At 47.4% G+C, this 19,472-nt stretch overlaps 2 protein-coding genes across 5 annotated transcripts in view; one reads left to right on the plus strand and one right to left on the minus strand.

Annotated features, from left to right (window-relative positions):
* The window catches only part of Stk36 (serine/threonine kinase 36), a 31,747-nt gene extending 19,579 nt beyond the window's left edge, over positions 1-12,168 (minus strand). The window contains exons 1-11 of the mRNA XM_059278642.1: positions 11,947-12,168; positions 11,367-11,543; positions 9,902-10,042; positions 9,711-9,788; positions 7,700-7,830; positions 6,979-7,228; positions 5,536-5,629; positions 5,107-5,276; positions 4,772-4,959; positions 3,419-3,518; positions 415-558 (exon numbers count right to left, since the gene is read on the minus strand). Coding sequence (XP_059134625.1) covers positions 415-558; positions 3,419-3,518; positions 4,772-4,959; positions 5,107-5,276; positions 5,536-5,629; positions 6,979-7,228; positions 7,700-7,830; positions 9,711-9,788; positions 9,902-10,042; positions 11,367-11,450 — 1,380 coding nt within the window. The 5' untranslated portion in view covers positions 11,451-11,543; positions 11,947-12,168. The remainder of the gene's footprint in view (positions 1-414; positions 559-3,418; positions 3,519-4,771; positions 4,960-5,106; positions 5,277-5,535; positions 5,630-6,978; positions 7,229-7,699; positions 7,831-9,710; positions 9,789-9,901; positions 10,043-11,366; positions 11,544-11,946) is intronic.
* On the plus strand, positions 11,852-18,644 carry Rnf25 (ring finger protein 25). 4 transcript variants are annotated; one of them, XM_059278641.1, is made up of 11 exons: positions 12,153-12,234; positions 13,797-13,851; positions 14,435-14,509; positions 14,764-14,866; positions 14,957-15,024; positions 15,120-15,189; positions 16,485-16,556; positions 16,649-16,786; positions 17,120-17,212; positions 17,746-17,880; positions 18,045-18,644. In XM_059278641.1, the coding sequence occupies exons 3-11, from the start codon at positions 14,493-14,495 to the stop codon at positions 18,618-18,620; spliced, it is 1,272 nt and encodes a 423-aa protein (XP_059134624.1). In that variant the 5' UTR covers positions 12,153-12,234; positions 13,797-13,851; positions 14,435-14,492; the 3' UTR covers positions 18,621-18,644. The 4 variants fall into 4 exon arrangements, with proteins under 4 accessions (XP_059134623.1, XP_059134622.1, XP_059134621.1 ...); XM_059278639.1 differs by lacking the exon at positions 13,797-13,851 and having other exon boundaries at positions 11,854-12,234; positions 17,123-17,212; XM_059278638.1 differs by lacking the exon at positions 13,797-13,851 and having other exon boundaries at positions 11,856-12,234.
* The last annotated feature ends 828 nt before the right edge of the window (positions 18,645-19,472 follow it).

Consider the following 19,472-nt stretch of genomic DNA (forward strand, 5'->3'; position numbering starts at 1 on the left):
AAAGAGGCTTTGGGTAAAGCTCAGTGGAATAGGGCTTGCCTAGCATATGCAGGCCCCTGAGGTCATCTCAGCATCAAAAAATAACTAACTAAATAAATAAGAATGAAATGCTGCTATGTGCTCTATCATAAAATTTTGTGGAATTGTGTTTACTCTCACTTTATAAGTACACAAGATCCTCCATTTTTTCCCTCCTGTCCCATGATGCCCACCGTATTTGCTACGAAAAAGTTCACTGATTTCCTGTTCTAGACAGGTATTTTTTTCCCTTCAGAAAGAGAAATCTGAGGCCTGCTCTGTGGTCTTCTAACCTTTTCCTTGAAATAACCGGAAAAGGACAGCCTCTCTGTCTCCTTATGGTGGTGACACCATCTCGGAAGACGGTCCCAACCTCTTCTACCTTCTGCTTGTTACCTGCTCGCCAGTCCCACGCAGCTGACTCTGGATGCGCTGGCAGAAGTCAGGGTTACACAGCAGAGTGAGGGGGGCCTTCAGCTGCACCGGCACAGGCTCGGCGGTCTCTAGGAGGCGCTGCCACTCGTCATCACTGTCTGCCTCCTGGGAATTTGGAGTGAAAGAGGTCAAGAGGTGCTGGGCACACCTTCACCCCCAGATTAGCAACTGAGTGCTTTACGAAGTAACAACAAGCAGCCAGTGGCTCCTTCAGCACAGGGGTGTATTGTCAGACACTGTCAAGAAAAACACAAGGGGTGGTGTATAAGGGGTCTTGAAAAGTCCTTGTGGAGCACTGGGGTGTGAGCACTGGGGTGTGTGTGTGTAAAGAGGTACCAAGAAAAGTTTTCAGCACAGCATGGCTGATAACGACAAAACATGGAAATGTCATAAAGCCAGTTGGTAAGGGGATGATAAACCATGATCTGTCCCTATTAGGAACTATTACTAGGAACTACTAGGAAGTCATTAAGTAGATCACAGAACTGAGGATGTATCTTGTACAGGACTTCTACCCAAAATGCACTGGCCGAATCTAACCCTGAAAGAACAATTGGAGGAACACTGCCAACTAATTTGCTTGTATGTGGTTCTGGCTGGGCATACTTCAAGTGTTTTCTCCCAAAGGTTCATATTTAAAGACCTAGTCCCAGCATGGCAGCATCCGCAGAGCTGAGACCTTTAAGAGATGAAGCCTGACCAGGCGGTGGTGGCGCACGCCTGTAATCTCAGCACTCAGAGGCAGGTGGATCTCTGTGAGTTCAAGGCCAGCCTGGCCTACAGAGTGAGTTCTAGGAAAGGCTCCAAAGCTACACAGAGAAACCCTGTCTCAAAAAAACAAAAAAACAAACAAACAAACAAACAAAAAAAGAGATGAAGCCTAGTGGGAAACTGGATACCACCCTGCAGGAGGCATTAAGATCTCCCTTCCTCTGCACCCTCTGCTGGGTAGTAGGGACTGACTGGAAGGCCGTGTATATCCACGGCAAGAGGCAAGCAGCATGCACTCTTCCACTGAGCCACATACCCAGGCAGAAACAAAGTATTTTTCCTGGGACCCTGGTTAGGTTTCAAAACCCTTTTTTCTTTTTCTTTCTTTCTTTCTTTTTTTCTTTTTTCTTTCTTTTTTTTTTTTTGAGACAGGGTCTCACTATGTAGCTCTGGTTGTCCTGGAACTCACTCTGTAGACCGAGCTGGCCTTGAACTCACAAATATATATACCTGCCTCTGCCTCCCAAATGCTGGGATTAAAGTCATGCACCACTGTGCTCGGCTTCAAAAAGATTATTATAAAACCTTGGAGCTGGCCTCCCCAGTCTCTCTGACTTCCTGTGTTGAGATGCAATCCTTCTTCCCATGGCCCCCTGCTGTGGGGAGATTATCAGCAATGATGGCCTCACCAGAGCTGAACCTTGCTCTTTTATCTCTAAAACTGTGAGCCTCTTAGTCTAGGGAAAATACGTTTTAATATTTGTTTTACTCTATAGGTGTATATGTGTACACCTTTGTAAATTCCTCATGCCAGCAGGAGCCAGAAGAAGGTATAAGATTCCCTGAAACTGGAATTACAGATGGTTCTAAGTCAACATGTGGGTGCTGGGAACCAAATCCCAGTTCCCTTGCAAGATCAGGCCCTGCTCTTAATTGTTGAGTCATCTCCCTAGTCTCCCCGCTCCACCCCACCCCAGGAGGGGGGAGGGGACTTATTACTCATCTACTTACTGTTGTTACAATAACAGTAGAGTATCGATGTGAAAGTTCTTTCTTTTTCAATTTTTTAATATTTTTGTTTTTGATACAGGGTTTCTCTACATAGTTCTGGCTGTCCTGGAACTCACAGAGATCCTCCTGCCTCTGCTACCCAAGTACTGGGCATGTGCCACAACTGGTTCAACGTGAAATTTCTATGATAGTGCAAGGGAATGACTTCAGTTTTAGGAAATATGCTCCAAGTATTTTGAGGTAGGAGGACGTGTCTGCAAATTGCCTCAAACTGATTGAAAAAGACAGTCTGTCCATCTGTTCATGGAGACTCATACAGCAAATGTAACAAAACTGTGACTGAATCTGGGTGCAGGGAGGACTACAGTTTGAATGTTTTGGTCCTCTCTAGACTATTTTGTGTTGGTCACTTAATTTTCAAAGCAACAGTTTTAGGAGGTGGAGCCTAATGGGAAGTTTGTTTTGTTTTGGTGTGTGTGTGTGTGTGTATGTGTGTGTGTGTGTGTGTGTGTGTTTGAGACAGGATTTCTCTGTGTAACAGTCTTGGCTGTCTTGGAACTTGCTTTGTAGACTAGGCTGGCCTCAAACTCAGGGATCTGCCTGCCTCTGCCTCCCAAAACAAGTGCTCATAACTACCGAGCTCACCTCTCTAGTCCCATGATTATTCAAGTTGAAATTATTTCAAATTTTCAAAATTAAAACTCTAAAAGAGACACAAAAGGTCGAGGAAGAAGTACATGCTCTGATGTAGAAACAAGTCCTAAAATAGATCATATGGTAAAAGAAGCACAATGCAAGGCAATAAACAAGATAAATCCAATAATGCAGAAACAGCCAAACTGTACACAAACACATAAATATATGAAGTTAAGAAAGTCTAAAAGAGACAGATTAGTAATGGTATCCATCTCTGGAAGTGAGGTAAGGTTCAACAAAGACCTTCATTTTTATTTATGTTTTTTGTTGATTTAGTGTTTGTTTATTTGTTTAGATAAGGGTCCATCATGCAGCCCAGACTAGCTAGATACTCCTGGGCTCAGGAGATTCTCTCCCCTCAACCTCCCAAAAAACTGTAACTATAGGGAATGTGCTAACATCCACTTAGAATCCCCAATTCTAATCTTTGAGAATGACATGTTCATATAATATGTAATTAAAATCTATAAACCTACCACAAAGCCGTCTTTAATATAGATCGTCTGTTCTAGAAGAGCACTTACCTCATCTAGACCTAATGACCCACCTCGTTTTCTAGATCCATTGCATCGCTGCTCTGCTGGCCCATCGTCTCTGGCCTCAGCTCTGGGAACACTTGTTCACACTCCAAGGTGATGTGGTTTTCCCTGATAAGCAAAGCTGGGAGTAAGATAAATGACTTCTGGACCTGTGAGGCTTAAGGTTCATTGCCTTGTATCTCCCTCCAGGCTCAGGGAAAGGCCTAGGAGAACCAGTCATACAAGGGCTACAAGGGCTTTGTTTGTTTGTTTGTTTGTTTTTTGTTTTGGGGTTGTTTTTTTTTTTTTGAGACAGGGTTTCTCTGTGTAGTTTTGGTGCCTTTTTTTTTTTTTAAAGGCTTATTTTATTTATTATGTACACAAGCCAGAAGAGGGCACCAGATCTCACTACCGATGTTGTGAGCCACCATGTGGTTGCTGGGAATTGAACTCAGGACCTCTGAAGAACAGCCAGTGCTTAACCACTGAGCCATCTCTCCAGCTCCCCTAGAGGGCATTTCTTTTGGGGGCCTGTGGGATGTGATCAGTTCATTATGTGTTAACATCCACACACGGATTCTTGACTGCTCTCCCAGCTTGATCATACTCTCAAGTAGACTTGATTTTTCACCCATGACTTTCCATTCAAATAATCTTCCCTTTAGAACAGAAATGGTCCTTGTGATTTCAAAGTACAACTGAGACAGGAAAAGAAAAATCCTCAAGTTTCCCGATGAATCAAGAAATAATTGGAGGGCCTGGAGAGATGGTTCAGTGGTTATGAGCACTGGCTGCTCTTCCAGAGGGTCCAGGTTTGAGTTTCAGCACCCACACAGAGCTCACAGTTGTCTGTAACCGCAGCCCCAGGGAATCCAATGCCGTCTTTTGGCCTCTGAAGGCACTGTACACACATGATACACAGACAAACATGTAGGCAAAACACCCATACATATAAAATAAAAATAAAGAAAAAAAGTAAACCAGAGAGAATTAGAACCCAAGAACCTAAGACTCAAACTCCTAAAGCCCCTTTAGGCATTGTTTAGGCAATGGCTAGTGACAGCTGGTTCATGTTTACTTTGATTGTAGCCAGAGTTCTGCTGATAATCGCCCCTCCCCGACACACACACACACACACACACACACACACACACACACCCCTGCTTTACCCTTCTCACCAAGGTGCAGAGTTCTGCTGATAACTGCCCCTCCCTGACACACACACACACACACACACACACACACACACACACACCCCGCTTTACCCTTCTCACCGAGGTGTGATTGTGGCCAGAGTTCTGCTGATAACTGCCCCTCCCTGACACACACACACACACACACACACACACACACACACACACACACCGCTTTACCCTTCTCACCCAGGTGTAGGGGGCAGTTCTCCAGCTGCCCAGTCTTCCCAGTTGCTCTGCATTTCTGAGTCCAATACACTAGCCAAGAGGCTTGGTTCCTGAGGAGCAGCCTTTAGTCTAGGCACAGGGGCTGCGCTAGGTGTCACCTTGCCGGACTTTTCTTCTTGTTCAAGGCCAGGTCCTGCATTCTGGTCTTTCTATGAGAGGTGGGTAGGAGACAAGAGAACTATTTGGGCAGTATGGATCTTATTCATATCCTTTTACTTTTAAAGGTCACCTGTTTCTCCAGCTCCCCCAAGTCACTAGCCTGTTTATGCCCATGTGTTTTCCTCTGACCCACACACCTTCTGCTTGGCTTCTTCAGCCATGCGTTTACAGGCCTGGTGCAGGATGCGAGACTGGTTACCCTTGGGTGCCAGCCGATGGGCCTGTTCATCCTTTAGGACCTGAAGTTCTGGAGGTAGACGACTAGTAAACGGGGCGCCCAAATCTGAGCCTGCTGGTTCAGTTATTACTGCAGAGAGGGAAGAGGAGAGGACATGATTATTCTGGGGCTGTAGCCACCATGTCCACTTGGCCAGGGACAACTTCAGTTGTCTCTAGGCCCCTGTGGAAAGCGGCCATTCTGACAATAGAAAAGCAGGAGTGGTAGGAGCTACAGGAGGAAGAAGTCCAAGCTGGGGAGGAAGGGGGTGTGTGGCATCCAGACAGGGAGGAAGGAGAAGGACTGGAGATGAATGGCCAGAGCCCTGGGAACCCTGGCGGCGACTCACTGGTGACACGGCCAGCAATGAAGGGGTGATGCAGGAGGTCTGGCCAGGACAGACGCTGCCGCGGGTCCTTGGTGAGCAGCCCCTGCAGGAAGTTCTGTGAAGAGAAAGAAAACTTCATCAGCCCTTCCTGCCCGTCCCTGTGGGCTCTCCCCACAGCTCTCAACAGTACAGGCAAGCCAACTCCTGCATCTGTTCTTACTAATCTTCCCTTGGGATTCCAGGCAGACCACTGCCTTCCTCTCCTAAGGCGCCATGGCTGCCAGTCACAGACATTCCATAGCCCAGAAGGAAAAACAAAGCTCCGTGTCACCAACTTGGAGGAGTAGGGAGAAAAATCTGGAAGAGGGATGTCACTTTCACAGTCATCTTCCCAAAGCAAACAGTCACGGGTGGTGGATGGGTGTGGACTGATGCATCCATGATTAAACGCACACACAAGCAATGGTTCAAGGATGTGTTTGGGAACACTCAAAAACAAAAAAATTTCAGTGAATTTTCAGATAGGAGAGGGACAGAAAGGGCGTATCTGTTAAGAAGAAATCCTTAGTTAGGCCTGAAACAAGAACAGAAGGTAGGCACTAAAGAGAGAGCTCAGGGGTCAAGGCACTTCCAAAGGACGTGAGTTTGGTTCTCAGCATCCATATCAAGCAGCTCACAACTGCCTGGAACTCTAGCTCCAGGAGATCTGATGCCTCTAGCCTCCAAGGGAACTTATGCTAACACATACACACTTAAATAAAAATAAATCTTTTAAGAAAGAATATTTTTAAAAATCTAAATAAATAAACCCATATAGAAGTTACTAATAGGCTATGAACACTGTTCTAAAATCTGGTGACTTGTACAAATATAGCTGTTGCTGAAGACTTCTGCACATCAACCTAAGGAAGAAGGAATATTCTAGGTATATTAAAAGCTCATTTAAAGCTCCTTTATTTAACTTTTTTGAGAATTATTGGAGTACCCCCAACTCTGTAAGTTAGGGAAAAAGGTGTCCCCTTCCATCTTCGGTAAGCCAAAGGAAACCTCTAATGAGATTGATTCTGGGAGAAGACTGTATTTGAATTCCATTGAGGCCAACAACCTTGGCCTAAATAAGAAATGTGTACAACAAACTCCTCTTCTCCTCCACCAACCTGATGGGACATAGCTAAAATGAGTAGGTACCACTTCCTATCACCCACCCTTAATCACCAGCCACTCTAATAACTGAAGAGCACTGAAAACAGTGTGGGGAGCAGCTAAATCCCATCCAACACTGTCTCTGATGGCGACCAGAGGAACTAGGGGCTCGTAAAAGCCCAGTACTCTTTCCTCCTGTTGCCTCGAAATGACTTCCTACTGCGATAAAGCATAGCCTGCCTGCATAGATTTGAAAAGGGGGCAGAAACAGAGGAAGGCAGGTTTCCGACATAAAAGTTATCCCCCTTTACCTCCTATTACCTTGAAGCAGGAGCTGATGCTGGAGGGCCAGCGCACAGGGTCCTTGAGAATGAGGTTGACCAGTTGAAAGATGCTGGTCGTGTAGAAAGGAGGCGTGCCTACAGCCAGCTCATACAGGATGCAGCCTACAGACCAGAGGTCTGCTGTGTGGTCGTATGGTCGCTCCTCCACCAGCTCTGGAGACATATAGAGTGGTGTGCCTTTGATGGACGTCAGCACCATGGTATTAGTGCTCATAGCTCGGGCAAATCTGTAGAGGTGACAGGAGAGCCATGACAAAGATCTTCTTGACCTAGTCACAACTAGAAAATGACATCCAAGGAGAGGGGCTGATGTCATGGCTCAGTGGTAAAGGCAACTGCTGTCATGCCTAATGACCTCAGTTCTAACCCCGGGACTCACACGGTGGAAGGAGGGAACTGACTCCTGTAAGTTGTCCTCTGACCTCTACAAGCATGCCATGACATATGTGTGCCCACATCTCTACATGCACAATAAATAAACATCATAAAAATATTTTTAAAAAGAAAATTAAACCTGGCCGTTCACTACCTGTTAGCATATGGGATAACCTGAACCAAAGCAGACACAGTACCTTTGACCAGTTCCAAAGGCCCAGCCAGAGGCCCATCTCGAGCTCTGGCTCTAATGTGAGGCTTTGGGCAGTCTAGGACTCCCTGAAGCGGGAGGAAGAGCATGGATGGGAGCTCAGAAACCCTACCCAAAGTCACAGAGTTTGATGCCGCCGCCCTTGGCGAGAAGAATGTTCTGGGGTTTCATGTCTCGGTGGAGGATGCGGTGGGAATGCAGGTAGTACAGGGCTGACACCAGCTGGGCCGCAATGGCCTGAACCTAGGGTCAGACAAGTGCAGTGAAAGGTCAGAGGACGGAGCCAGCTGACGAGACAGACTTCAGTACTGAGCTAACTTGACTTTCTGTTCTTTCCTTCTCTTCCAGACCCTCACATTATACTACACCCTCCTTAGTTCTTGTTCCCTTAATTCACCCTTTTATTTGTTCAAGGAAAAAACCTATTGTATCTCTCTTATTGGCCTCATCACCATCTGTTTCCCAGAGTCATCATCTGTAAGGTGACAATAATATAGCACCTACCTCCCAAGGCTATTGCACAGATTAATGGAGTTAAAGCATGTAAAGCAATGTTAAGAATGGTACTTGGCATGAAGGAAATAAGTTTGTGCATATCAGCTGTTTTAAATAAGGTAAAATCCCTTTTCTTAAGATACACAGTCACGGCCGGGTGGTGGTGGCGCACGCCTTTAATCCCAGCACTCGGGAGGCAAAGCCAGGCGGATCTCTGTGAGTTCGAGGCCAGCCTGGGCTACCAAGTGAGTTCCAGGAAAGGCGCAAAGCTACACAGAGAAACCCTGTCTCGAAAAACAAACAAACAAACAAACAAAAAGATACACAGTCACTTAAACAAGGCAGACAAAACAGTAAGATGACTACTTTTTGTTTGTTTTTTGAAACAACAGTCTGTTGTATCCCCAGGCTGGCCCTGAACTCTATAGCTGCGGATGACCTTGCACTTCTGATCCTCCTGCCTCTACCTCACCAGTGCTGAGATTACATATATGTGCCACCAAGTCTAGTTTGATGTAGTACTGGAAAGCCAACCCAGCGTTTCATACATTCTAGACAAGTACTCTACCAACTGAGCTATATGGCCCCAGTTAAAGGTGACTACTTACAAACAGTGATGGGTTGGAGGGGGCCTACTTGTTGAGAGTATAAAGAAATGCTTAGAACGAATGTAGTTGGACACTCCTCAACCAAATCCCATTGGCAGCCTCTTTGTCCTGATGATGAATCCTATACAACCACAATGCTTCTCTTACTGCTCTCTCTAATACAGGCCTTTCTTCCTTAAAAGGATAATAACAATGACCAATATCCATAGCATTAATAGCTCTTGATCATCTTGTTGAATTCAATCATTAATCTTCAAATAGCCTTACAAGGTAGACATTATTATTAACTATTATTATTATTATTATTATTATTATTATTATTTTGGTTTTTTGAGACAGAGTTTCTCTGTGTAGCTTTGGCGCCTTTCCTGGAACTCACTCTGTAGCCCAGGCTGGCCTCAAACTCACAGAGATCCGCCTGGCTCTGCCTCCCGAGTGCTGGGATTAAAGGTGTGTGCCACCACCACCTGGCATGATACATTTTTTAAAGAACTGTCAGGGCTGAGGGGACAGCTCAGACAGTGAAGTACCCACTGCGTAAGCATCAGAGCTTGGGAGTTTGGATTCTCAGCATCTCTGTTAGAAGCTGGGTATGGCGTCCCACATCTGTAGCCCTGGTGTTTGGGGAGGCAGTAAAGACAGGCAGATCCCTAGAGCTTGTCGGACATGCCAGTCCAGCCAATCCGTAGTCTGACGGCTCAATGAGACATCCAGCATCAAAATGTAAAGGTGGAGAAAAATCGAAGAAGAGACTGAACTTAACCTCTGGCCTCTACACGCATGCACATGTATGAGCACATGAATCTACACATGCCTGCACATACACAAATATGCCCTCATATATATATATATATATATATATATATATATATATATATATATATATATATTACACACACACACACACACACACACACACACATACACACAAATGAACTCTTGACACCCTCAGCTTGCAGTCCTAGCTCTTCACCTAGAAAGAGATTCAAAGTACAGGAACATTTGAGTCAGGAAGCATACCTGGTCTTCGGGAAGTTTTCCATCATCTTCCAGAATCTGAAAGAGTTCTCCCTCAGCATAGTCTGTCACCACCACCACCTGTGAGGAGAAGGCAGTACGGCATGGATGGGACAGCCAGGCACTCTGTGGTTGGGAAATGTCTGGGGCCCTCGGGGCTTGGAAAGAGGCAACCCAACACCATCCAAACACACCTCTTTGTCAGTCTCAAAGCTGTCAAGCATATGCACAATGTTGGGGTGCCACAGACCCCGCATGATTTCAATCTCGCGTTGCAGATTCCTCAGCTCTTTCTCTGAGCGCCCCAGTTTGGGGATGAACTTCAAGGCCACCACCTGTCAGGAGTACAGTAAAGAATCAAGGCCTAACCACACCATGGAGAAGTGCACAGAAACTCTCAGACCAGCTCAGCAGCTTGGGAGAGGCTCGGACTCGGTGAGCTGCCTGAAAGAGACCTCCTCCATTCTGTCGAGCTGCTTGTAAGCAGTGCAGTGTGCTCCCTGTAAGTAGTACAGCGTGCTCCTTGTAAGCAGTGCAATGTGCTCCCTGTAAGCAGTGCTGTGTGCTCCCTGTAAGTAGTGCAGTGTGCTCCCTGTAAGCAGTGCAGTGTGCTCCCTGTAAGCAGTGCAGTGTTCTCCCTGTAAGTAGTGCCGTGTGCTCCCTGTAAGCAGAGCAGTGTGCTCCCTGTAAGCAGTGCTGTGTGCTCCCTGTAAGCAGTGCTGTGTGCTCCCTGTAAGTAGTGCAGTGTGCTCCCTGTAAGCAGTGTAGTGTGCTCCCTGTAAGCAGTGCAGTGTGCTCCTTGTAAGTAGTGCAGGGTGTTCCCTGTAAGTAGTGCAGTGTGCTCCCTGTAAGCAGTGCAGTGTGCTCCAGCTTTCCTGAGCTCTCACATGCTGGGGTAGGCTTTGGGGATTCAGCTGTCTTTGAGTCATTTCTGCTCCTGTAAGTAACCCTCACTTACACTCCTTTAAGTAACCCCAGTAAAACTTGCTAGTTCTCCTCCCTTCCCCCCCCTCTCTCTCATACACACACAACACAGTGCAAATATTCCAAGCTTTACCTTAGAGCTCTACAGTTCAAGATTTTATAGTGCTTGACCAACTCTTAGTATGCATACTAACACATGCTAACCACCCACCTCAACTTTCCCCCAGGGTACTATGGATTTACTCTGGCTTTGTCAACCCATCATCGGGGGAAATAGTTACTGCCAAATAGATCCCTCTGATGGATTCTGGGAGAGGTCTTCTGACCTAAGCAGAGGACTCAAGGTGAGATTTAGCTAATGGAGTAGGAAGTGTGAAGTTGGAAGAACAGATTTCAAGGGGTTTATCTTTTCTTAAGTACTACAAAGAACACTGACAGCTTTTGTCGTTAGATATTGGACTAAGTAATTAAATGTGAAACACATTTAATCCTCAAACCCCATCAATCATCCTCCACTGTACAGTTTGGGGAAACCGAAGCATGGAATGGTTAGGTAGTTTGTCCCTAGTTCTAAGGCTGGGATTGGACTCCAAATAACCAAATTTCAGAGCCTATATATCCTAGGAAGTATGCTGGAGTCGGGGCCTAGAATACACACTGTGCAACCTTTCTGTCCCAAGTTTCTGCTGGAGTAGAGGCACTGGATCCCACCCAAAGGGTATCTTTGTTCGCTACCTGAGCACTGTATTTTTTTCGGCCCTTATACACTCTGCCAAAAGAGCCTTCTCCAATCATCTCCAAAACGTGGTACTTTTCCATGGCAAGGGTTTCAGGGTCTCTCAGAAGGTAGGAAGAAGAAGGTGGCAACGAGCTGTAGATCCAGGAACAGCTCCACACATCTGGGAGGCTTAGCTTGGAACATGGGAGAAAGATATACGTTATCAGCCATGCCTTTTCCAACTTTCCACAATAACATAGACCTCAAAAACATGTTCACGATGGAAAGATGATCAGATCTTGGAAACAGACCGTCTCAAGCCTCCCTCCCACTCAGGCTAGGTGCCCACAGCACACAGTGTCCCCTTTCCTCTCCACCAGCGATGCTCACATGTTCCTCCTATAGCTCCCAAGTTCCTGACACCCTCGGCTCGCCCAGCACCCCTGCTCTTGACTCCCGTCGTGAGCCGAGGTCCCCCCAACTCTCCCCCAACCTAGATGCTCCAAGCTTCTCAGGCCGAGGGCTGGTGGCCCGGGCCTCTAGCTTACTTTTCTCCACCATTCTTCGTTGCCGCTCTCGTTCGTTTCCCACTCTTACCAGTTTTACTGCCTGGAACTGGTCAGAAGTTTAAAGGACAAAGCTCTCAGAGATGTGTGACCGACACGAACTGCCCATTGGCACTTTCTAGGGCACTTCTGTCGCTTGGCTATCAGGCCCCACAAAGGACCCAGAGTCTTCAGTTGCCTAGAAACGGCACCAGCTTTCTTTACCCCGCCCCGCCCTACTTTTCCGTCTCTAACTTCCCAAAAGGCATTTCCGGTTCCGGCTAAGAGCCGGAGAAGACATGGCGGCGTCTGCGTCGACAGCTGCTGCTGAAGAGGACTGGTAACTTTGGGTCATAGGTTTTGGCTGGCTGCCTGGATCTGGTGCTGGGAACTAGTAACAGCTTCATATCGTCCGAGCCGCGGGCTTGAGGGGTGGATCAAGGGGCGAGAGCTGGCAGAAACCCTGGCATCCTTTCCTAGGCGAGCTACTGGACCGGGAACGGAGGGTGGAGGGACGCTGATCGGAGAAGGGACTGGGTCTGCGCCGGCCTGGCCAGTTGGGCCCACGCCTTATCTTTCCAATTGTCCCCTCCTACGGCCCTATCCCTCCCACTTCTCCCTGATGTGACTTTCTGGAGCCTGGAAGGTGGCTGCTCATCACAACTCCCGCCTCTCGGAACGGACGTATCCCTCCTCGTATCCCTCGTGCCCCTAGGATCCTGCCCTTTGGTCCAGTCCATTTCTGCCTATGCTTTACTCAACCTTCCGAATCCCCGACAGCGCTAGTAACTACTGTCAGAAGAGCCTTACTCCCCACAGAAGCCCTCCTACTCTCTCCAGCATTCTTAAGAAGAGACCAAAGGCCTTTAAGGACTTTGGGTTTTGAAGATAAAAATGTGCTCACTTCGTATTTAATTAGCTGGATGTGATGCTGACCAGACCAGCTAGCTCCTGTGAGTCGTTGCCAGCCGTAATTTAAATTAAAAAAAAAAAAAAAGTGGGCGTGGCATTACCTCATAGAGTAGTTGGGAGGATCACTGTGGATTTGTAACATACTTAAAAGCCTGCTTTTCATTCATTGCTGAAGTATAAGTTGTCAAGAGACAAAATAACCCAATGGACGTCTGTCTGATTTAAGGCCTTATATTCTTAGTACTAGAATAGCCTACTGCCCACCCCCTTCTGTCACTTATGACCTTACCACTCACTCTCTCAGTCTGTACCTTACATCCAAGACCCAGGTCACCTAAGGTGGGCAAAATACTGAAGGATGTCTTAACTGAGGCTGTACACAGTGTTACATTGGTTCAGGGAGGCCAGCCAGTAGCTTCCTTTATAAAGCCATGTAGACTAGTGCTCTTTGCTATTAGGAGGAATGTCTAAGATTATAAAGGACACCTGAGCAATGACAGAGTATCAGCGGTTGCAATAATCTATGTCAGCCAGAATGTCCTTTTTATTTGTGAGGTAATCAGCTTTATATTTTGAGGTTCTGCATAAGGCTTCAAAAGAATGCTAAAAATAGTAATAATAACCACCGCTGATAAAGGCCATACTGGGTGTGCTCCCTCTTGGCACAGGTTTCTATGTCACCTGGGTAGAGCTGCAGACTCAATCACCCACCTTCAGTGTCATTAGAACGGTTGTTTCTGTGTTCCATTGTGTGCCCTCTGATTTATAAAAGGACCATGAAGCCCGTTCTAGACATGATGATGTAACTAGACATCCAACATCATGTGTGCACTTGGCAGCACTCAGATTAGGCCCTTCTCTTTTTCCTTTTAAGGGGGGGAAGATCACTTAGACTAGATACTATGTCTCAGACACTTGGGGGCAGTTTATAGAAACAACCCATTTTTAAGTCTCACAGTAGCCCTAGTGAGTATGTTGTATTATCTCTAGGTGGTAGACAATGTAACTCAGGCTTCCCAAACTAAGTGACCTGACCACATAGCTGGTAAGTAGTTTCTGCCTACTATTAGCTACAAGGCGTATGGCTCTTCTCATGCGGTATAGCTTTTAGATTACCTAAACCTGTTTGTTCATCTTGGTATCTCCTCTAAGGATGCTTAGACCGACTAGTGCTGGCAAGGTTATTGGCAGTGCCCAGGGTACAGGGAACTGTGCTGAACGGTAGATAGGTAGACAGGAGTAATATTGGTAACCATGTTAGTAATGAATAGATACCATATATGTAGGTCAGAGAGGAGCCATTAAAGGATAACCAGTTATAGGAACTTGAGCAGGGAGTCAGGGCCTGCCTCTGACTGGGCCCATTTCTCCTGTGTTAAGCCTTGGTTAGTTGTTTCATCTCTCTGGGAATCTGTTTTCTCAGGTTGGCAGAGGTGAACTCTAAAATCCTAGTTCCCATTCTTTCTACCTGGCCAGTTGACAACCTAAACATTTCCCTATTTTACAGACTAAATTGGCAAGAGAATATATTGAGGCAGATTGCTTTTTTTAAGTCAGTCTTCATCAGCCTTGGCGGGCTTCGGCAGGGAGAGCTGTAGTGGTGACTCAGTCTCCCCCTTCCTCTCCAGGGTCCTTCCCTCTGAAGTTGAAGTGTTAGAGTCTATCTATCTGGATGAGCTACAGGTGATGAAAGGAAATGGCCGGTACGTATTCAGTCAGGGGTGGGCAGGAGTCTTAGTAATGAGATGATTCTGCACAGGACCTGGGCTTAGGGTGTTAGGAGCCTTGGCTCAGAGGTGATATTTGTCATAGAAACACTGTTCCTTTCATCCTCCCCCTGAAGAGACACAAGTCCCACATGCATTCCTCTGCCTGCTTTACTCTCTCACCCCCCTCCTCCCTAGCTTTCCAGCCCCTGCCCAGTCACATCCTGCGTCTTCACTTCATCCACCTGCAGATCTTCACCATGGGAGATCTTTATCACTTTGCACCCTGCCACCGCAGAGGTCCAAGATTCGCAGTTTGTCTGCTTTACTCTGGTGCTTCGGGTCCCGGGAAAGGTGAGGCCTCTGCTCGAATATAAAGGGAGGAAGGGGAGAGTCCCCAGAGTGGATCGCTTTCATGGCCATTTGTTGCTTTTTCTGCACCAGTATCCCCATGAGGTGCCACAGATCTCCATCCGTAACCCCCGAGGGCTTTCAGATGAGCAGATCCACAAGTAAGTTGGGCTAGTTGGAGCAGGGAAAACTCAGAATTCAGCTCTGCCTGCTGAAGGAAGTAAATTTTAATGTTGGTTTCATTTTTTTCCCCCAGGATCTCACAGACCCTGGGCCATGTGGCCAAGGAGGGGCTAGGCACAGCCATGCTCTATGAACTCATTGAGGTAAAGTGTGATGGCCCGGGAAAATGTCCTTCCTTTCAGGCTAGAGCATCCTGTAAGTCAGTACATTTAGTCCTGTTTGCCTAAGGGCTCAGTTAGGTTAGAAAGATCACTTGCATGCTTCAAAAAAACTCCAAAATGTAGTTGAGTAGCTTCCTCAAATTGTCAGTTCCAGCGTCTTGATGAAAAAGTACTTCTCCTCTTTTATTTTATTGTGGCTTTGGTCATCCATTTGCTTTGTTTTGAGTCAGGGTCTTGCTCTGGGCCATTCTCCTGCTTTGGACTCCTATATACTGGAATTCTAGGCGTGTGCCACCGTGTAGCAACTTTTCCTCTTCAGCTTACATTTATTTTTCTGTTCTGTACTGTTCCGTTCTTTCTTTTCTTTCTATTTTTGTTTGTTTACTTACTATTTATTGTTGGTCTTAGTTAGGGTTTCTATTACTGTGATAAAACATGGTGACCAAGAGTAGCTTGGGGAGGAACAGTCCATGACTAAGGGAAGTCAGAGCAGGAACCTGGAGGCAGGAAGGAGCCATGAAGAGTGGCTGCTTATTGGCTTGTTCCTCCTGACTTGCTTGGCCAGCTTTTTTATAGCACCCAGGACCAACAGCACAGGCACCCCTACAATGGGCTGAACCCTCTCCATCAATCACTAATTAAGAAAATGCTCACAGGCTTGCCTACAGCCCTGGCTTATGGGGTATTTTCTCAGTTGTGGTTCTGTCTTAGGTGATTCTAGTTAACCATGATGGGTCACTGTGTAGCTCTGGCTGTCCTGAAATTTAGAGATCCGTCTGCCCCTACCTCCCAAGTGCTGGGATTGAAGGCATGCATTCCTACACCTTGCCTTCTTGTGCAGGGGAGTGGGGGGTGGGTGGGTTGGGAGGGGAAGGCTGAGGGGGTGGGAGGAGGAAAGAGGGGAATCTTTGGTGTGTAAAATGAATGAAAAAAATTTCTTTTTTTTTTTTTCTTTTTTTTTTTGGTTTTTTGAGACAAGGTTTCTCTGTGTAGCTTTGTGCCTTTCCTGGAACTCACTTGGTAGCCCAGGCTGGCCTCGAACTCACAGAGATCCACCTGGCTCTGCCTCCCGAGGGCTGGGATTCAAGGCGTGCGCCACCACCCCCCGGCAAAAAATTTCTTAATTAAAAAAAAAAAAAAAGAATGCATAAACACTACGTAGGTAACAAGCTGGCTTGGTGGATATCACACCCAGCCAGTCACTTCTGGAAGAAGTACATGGGATGTGTTCCCAGTCTCCTGCCTCCACAGTTGAGTAGCATCTTCTCTCCTTTCAGAAAGGGAAGGAAATTCTCACAGACAACAACATCCCCCATGGTCAGTGTGTCATCTGCCTCTATGGTTTTCAGGTGGGTTTTCCAGCCGGGACCCGGGCTGAGCTCGGGCAGACGGGTAAGGGCTGGCGAGTCACTGATACAGGACTCTGCATGTCTCCCTGCAGGAAAAGGAGGCCTTTACCAAAACACCGTGTTACCACTACTTCCACTGCCACTGCCTTGCTCGATACATCCAGCACATGGAACAAGAACTGAAGACACAGGGACAGGAACAGGAGCGACAGCATGCTGTCACCAAACAGGTAGACACGGCCGGCCAGACCCACTCTCTCGCCTGCGACCCTTAGACTTTCACATCCATCGCCATCCCTCCATTCTTGTGGCTTTTCATCATTTAGTTCTAGATACCTCTGAGATGAAGTCTCACCCCTATCCAGAGAGAAAGGCATCCTGTGTACACTGACATATTGCATGCAGCTTTGCAACATTTCCAGACCTTTCCTTAGGCAGCCCTTTCCTCCTCGGTCCCACCTCATTGCTGAGCACCTAACGCTTGTGCCCTTCAATCCTAGCCCTCCAAAGACTGGGCTGGCTGGCTGACAAGGAGCAGGATGTGATTTCTCCTCTTGTTTTAGAAGGCAGTCGGTGTGCAGTGTCCTGTGTGCAGGGAGCCCCTTGTGTATGATCTTGCCTCGCTGAAAGCAGCCCCTGAACCCCAACAACCCATGGTAAGGGATTTCCTTCTGGTCTAAGCCAGGAATAGTGGCATTCTCTAAAGAGAGAAATGGCATCTTGTCTCTGCTGAATTCTCTGGAGTTGGGTTTGACTTACATAAGACTACTCTGCAAAGCCACAGCCCCCACCAGGAGCCTAAGACTTCAGAAGCCCAACTCTGAGGAACAAAACCAAGAACTCGGATTGGGAATGTGGCTCATTTGGGAGTACACTAGCCTAGCACACACAGAGCCCTAGGTTTGATCCCCAGCACTGCATTAAAAAACCTGGTACTGGTACAGTGGTACACTCATGTAATCCCCGCACTCAGAAAGTAGAGGCAGGAGGATAAGCAGTTCAAGGTCATGCCTGGCCATATGGTGAGTTTGAGGCCAGTCTGGGCTCTATGAAACTCTTGTCTAAACAAAACAAGAAAATGAGAACCTTGTGCATCTCTCCTTGGACAATCCTGGAAGAGTTCGGGTTCAAGTCGTCTGCTTTCTCATTTGGGTTTCTCCTCCTGCCATTCTGCTTCCTTTCCTCCCAGGAGCTGTACCAACCCAGTGCAGAGAGCCTGCGCCAACAGGAAGAGCTCAAGCGGCTGTATCAGAGGCAGCAGGAGAAGGGTGGCATCATCGACCTTGAGGCTGAACGGAACCGGTACTTCATTAGCCTTCAGCAGGTGAGGGAACGGAAGGGGTCCCCTCTTGGCTTCAGTACCTCCGGTGTTCTTATGAACACCGTGGCCCCAGGGTGTGCTTCACTCTGCCTGAGGTTACAGATCGATAATGGCTGGCTGGCAGTGGAGAGGGGTCTCGCTTCATGCATTGCCTCTCTTCTTCCTAGCCTCCTGCTGCTCTGGAACCTGAGTCAGTTGTGGATGTCTCCAGAGGACCCCAACCACCTAATGCCCTTTCTGCAGAACAATCTACTTCCCTAGCTGCCCAGTCAACTGTGCCAACTCCTCTACCCATGGCTACCCAGTATGTGTATGAGAAGATTCCAGGGGCTGGGCCAAATCAGCAGAGGCTGGGTGAGACCCAGAAATCCATGCTAGATCCTCCACGATCTGGTCGTGGCTCCTGGCGACAGTATGATCGGAGGTACCCAAAAGGAGGGGAGTGCTGTGCCCCAAAAGGTACCAGTGACATCCAAGAACTGCCACCTCCTGAGAAGCCTCTCAAGGAGCCTGTGGACTTAAAGCCAGAACCCCGTAACAAAGGGCTCGCCAGTCTCCCTCAGAAGGGGCCTGGTAGCTGGCAGGGCCCCACATCTCGCAGGACTCGTGACTGTGCTAGCTGGGAACGTTCCAAAAGCCGTACACCAGGTTCTTCCTACTCCCACCTACCTCGGGGCCAGGGGGCATACCGGTCTGGTTCTCGCAGGGAGCCACTGGGCTTGGAACCCGAGGAAGGTTCCTAGCAGTACTGTGGGGGGGACAGGGAATTGGGGGTGGGAGGGAGGCAATAAAGAGATTTGGCCTTCTTTGCTTAACAGCATCTAGCTTGTGTGGTATGGCTCTTTTTATTTATCTTTTATGTGCATTGGTGTTTTGCCTGCATGTCTGTCTGTGTGAGGGTGTTGGATCCCCTGGAGCTGGAGTTACTGACAGGTTCGAAGTGGGTATGGCTCTTTCTAAATTGCCATAAGATTTGGGTGTGGCAGGGGGCTCTCACCTTTGCTCTAAGTCTGTTCTCCAAAAGTGCTAAGATGGAAAGGGTCTCAGTTCCCTGCCAGTGGTCAGTTTTGAGGAGGTTGACATTTGGGCAGAGTCCTTAAAGTACCATAACATATAACTTCCTGTCCATTTACAGGCATGCCCTGTTGACCTGTTGGTTGTTTTGAGATAAGGTCCCACTGTATCCGAGACTAGCTTCAAGCTTTATACAGCTGAAGAATCCCTGATCTTCCTGTCTCTACCTCCTGAGTGCTCTGATTACAGGCCATTTCCATCAAGGCCAGTCTGCAAATGCTAGGCAAGCATTCTACCACCCGAGCTACATCCCAAGCCCCCTTGTTGTTTGGAGAGGAAAAAAAGTCTCACTGTGTAGTTCAGGTTGGTCTTGAGCTTTTAGCAATCTTAGCTACCGTAGCTCTGGAATTAAAAGTGTGTGCCACATGGCACACCTTTAATAACAACAGCATTTGGGGGTCAGAGGCAGGTGGATCTCTGTGAGTTCAAGGCCAGCCTGGTCTACAGAGTGAGTTCCAGGACAGCCAGGACTACACAGGGAAACCCTATCTCAAAAAACAAAACAAAACAACAAAAAAATA

Source organism: Peromyscus eremicus, chromosome 13 (assembly GCF_949786415.1).
Source record: "Peromyscus eremicus chromosome 13, PerEre_H2_v1, whole genome shotgun sequence".
Taxonomy (NCBI): Eukaryota; Metazoa; Chordata; class Mammalia; order Rodentia; family Cricetidae; genus Peromyscus; species Peromyscus eremicus.

Coding starts and splice junctions, on each gene's coding strand:
- Rnf25 (XM_059278638.1), top strand. CDS start 12,194: ATGGCGGCGTCTGCGTCGACAGCTGCTGCTGAAGAGGACTG. Junction 15,190..16,484: donor TGCTCTATGAACTCATTGAG/GTAAAGTGTGAT, acceptor CTCTCCTTTCAG/AAAGGGAAGGAAATTCTCAC. Junction 17,213..17,745: donor CTGAACCCCAACAACCCATG/GTAAGGGATTTC, acceptor CTTTCCTCCCAG/GAGCTGTACCAACCCAGTGC.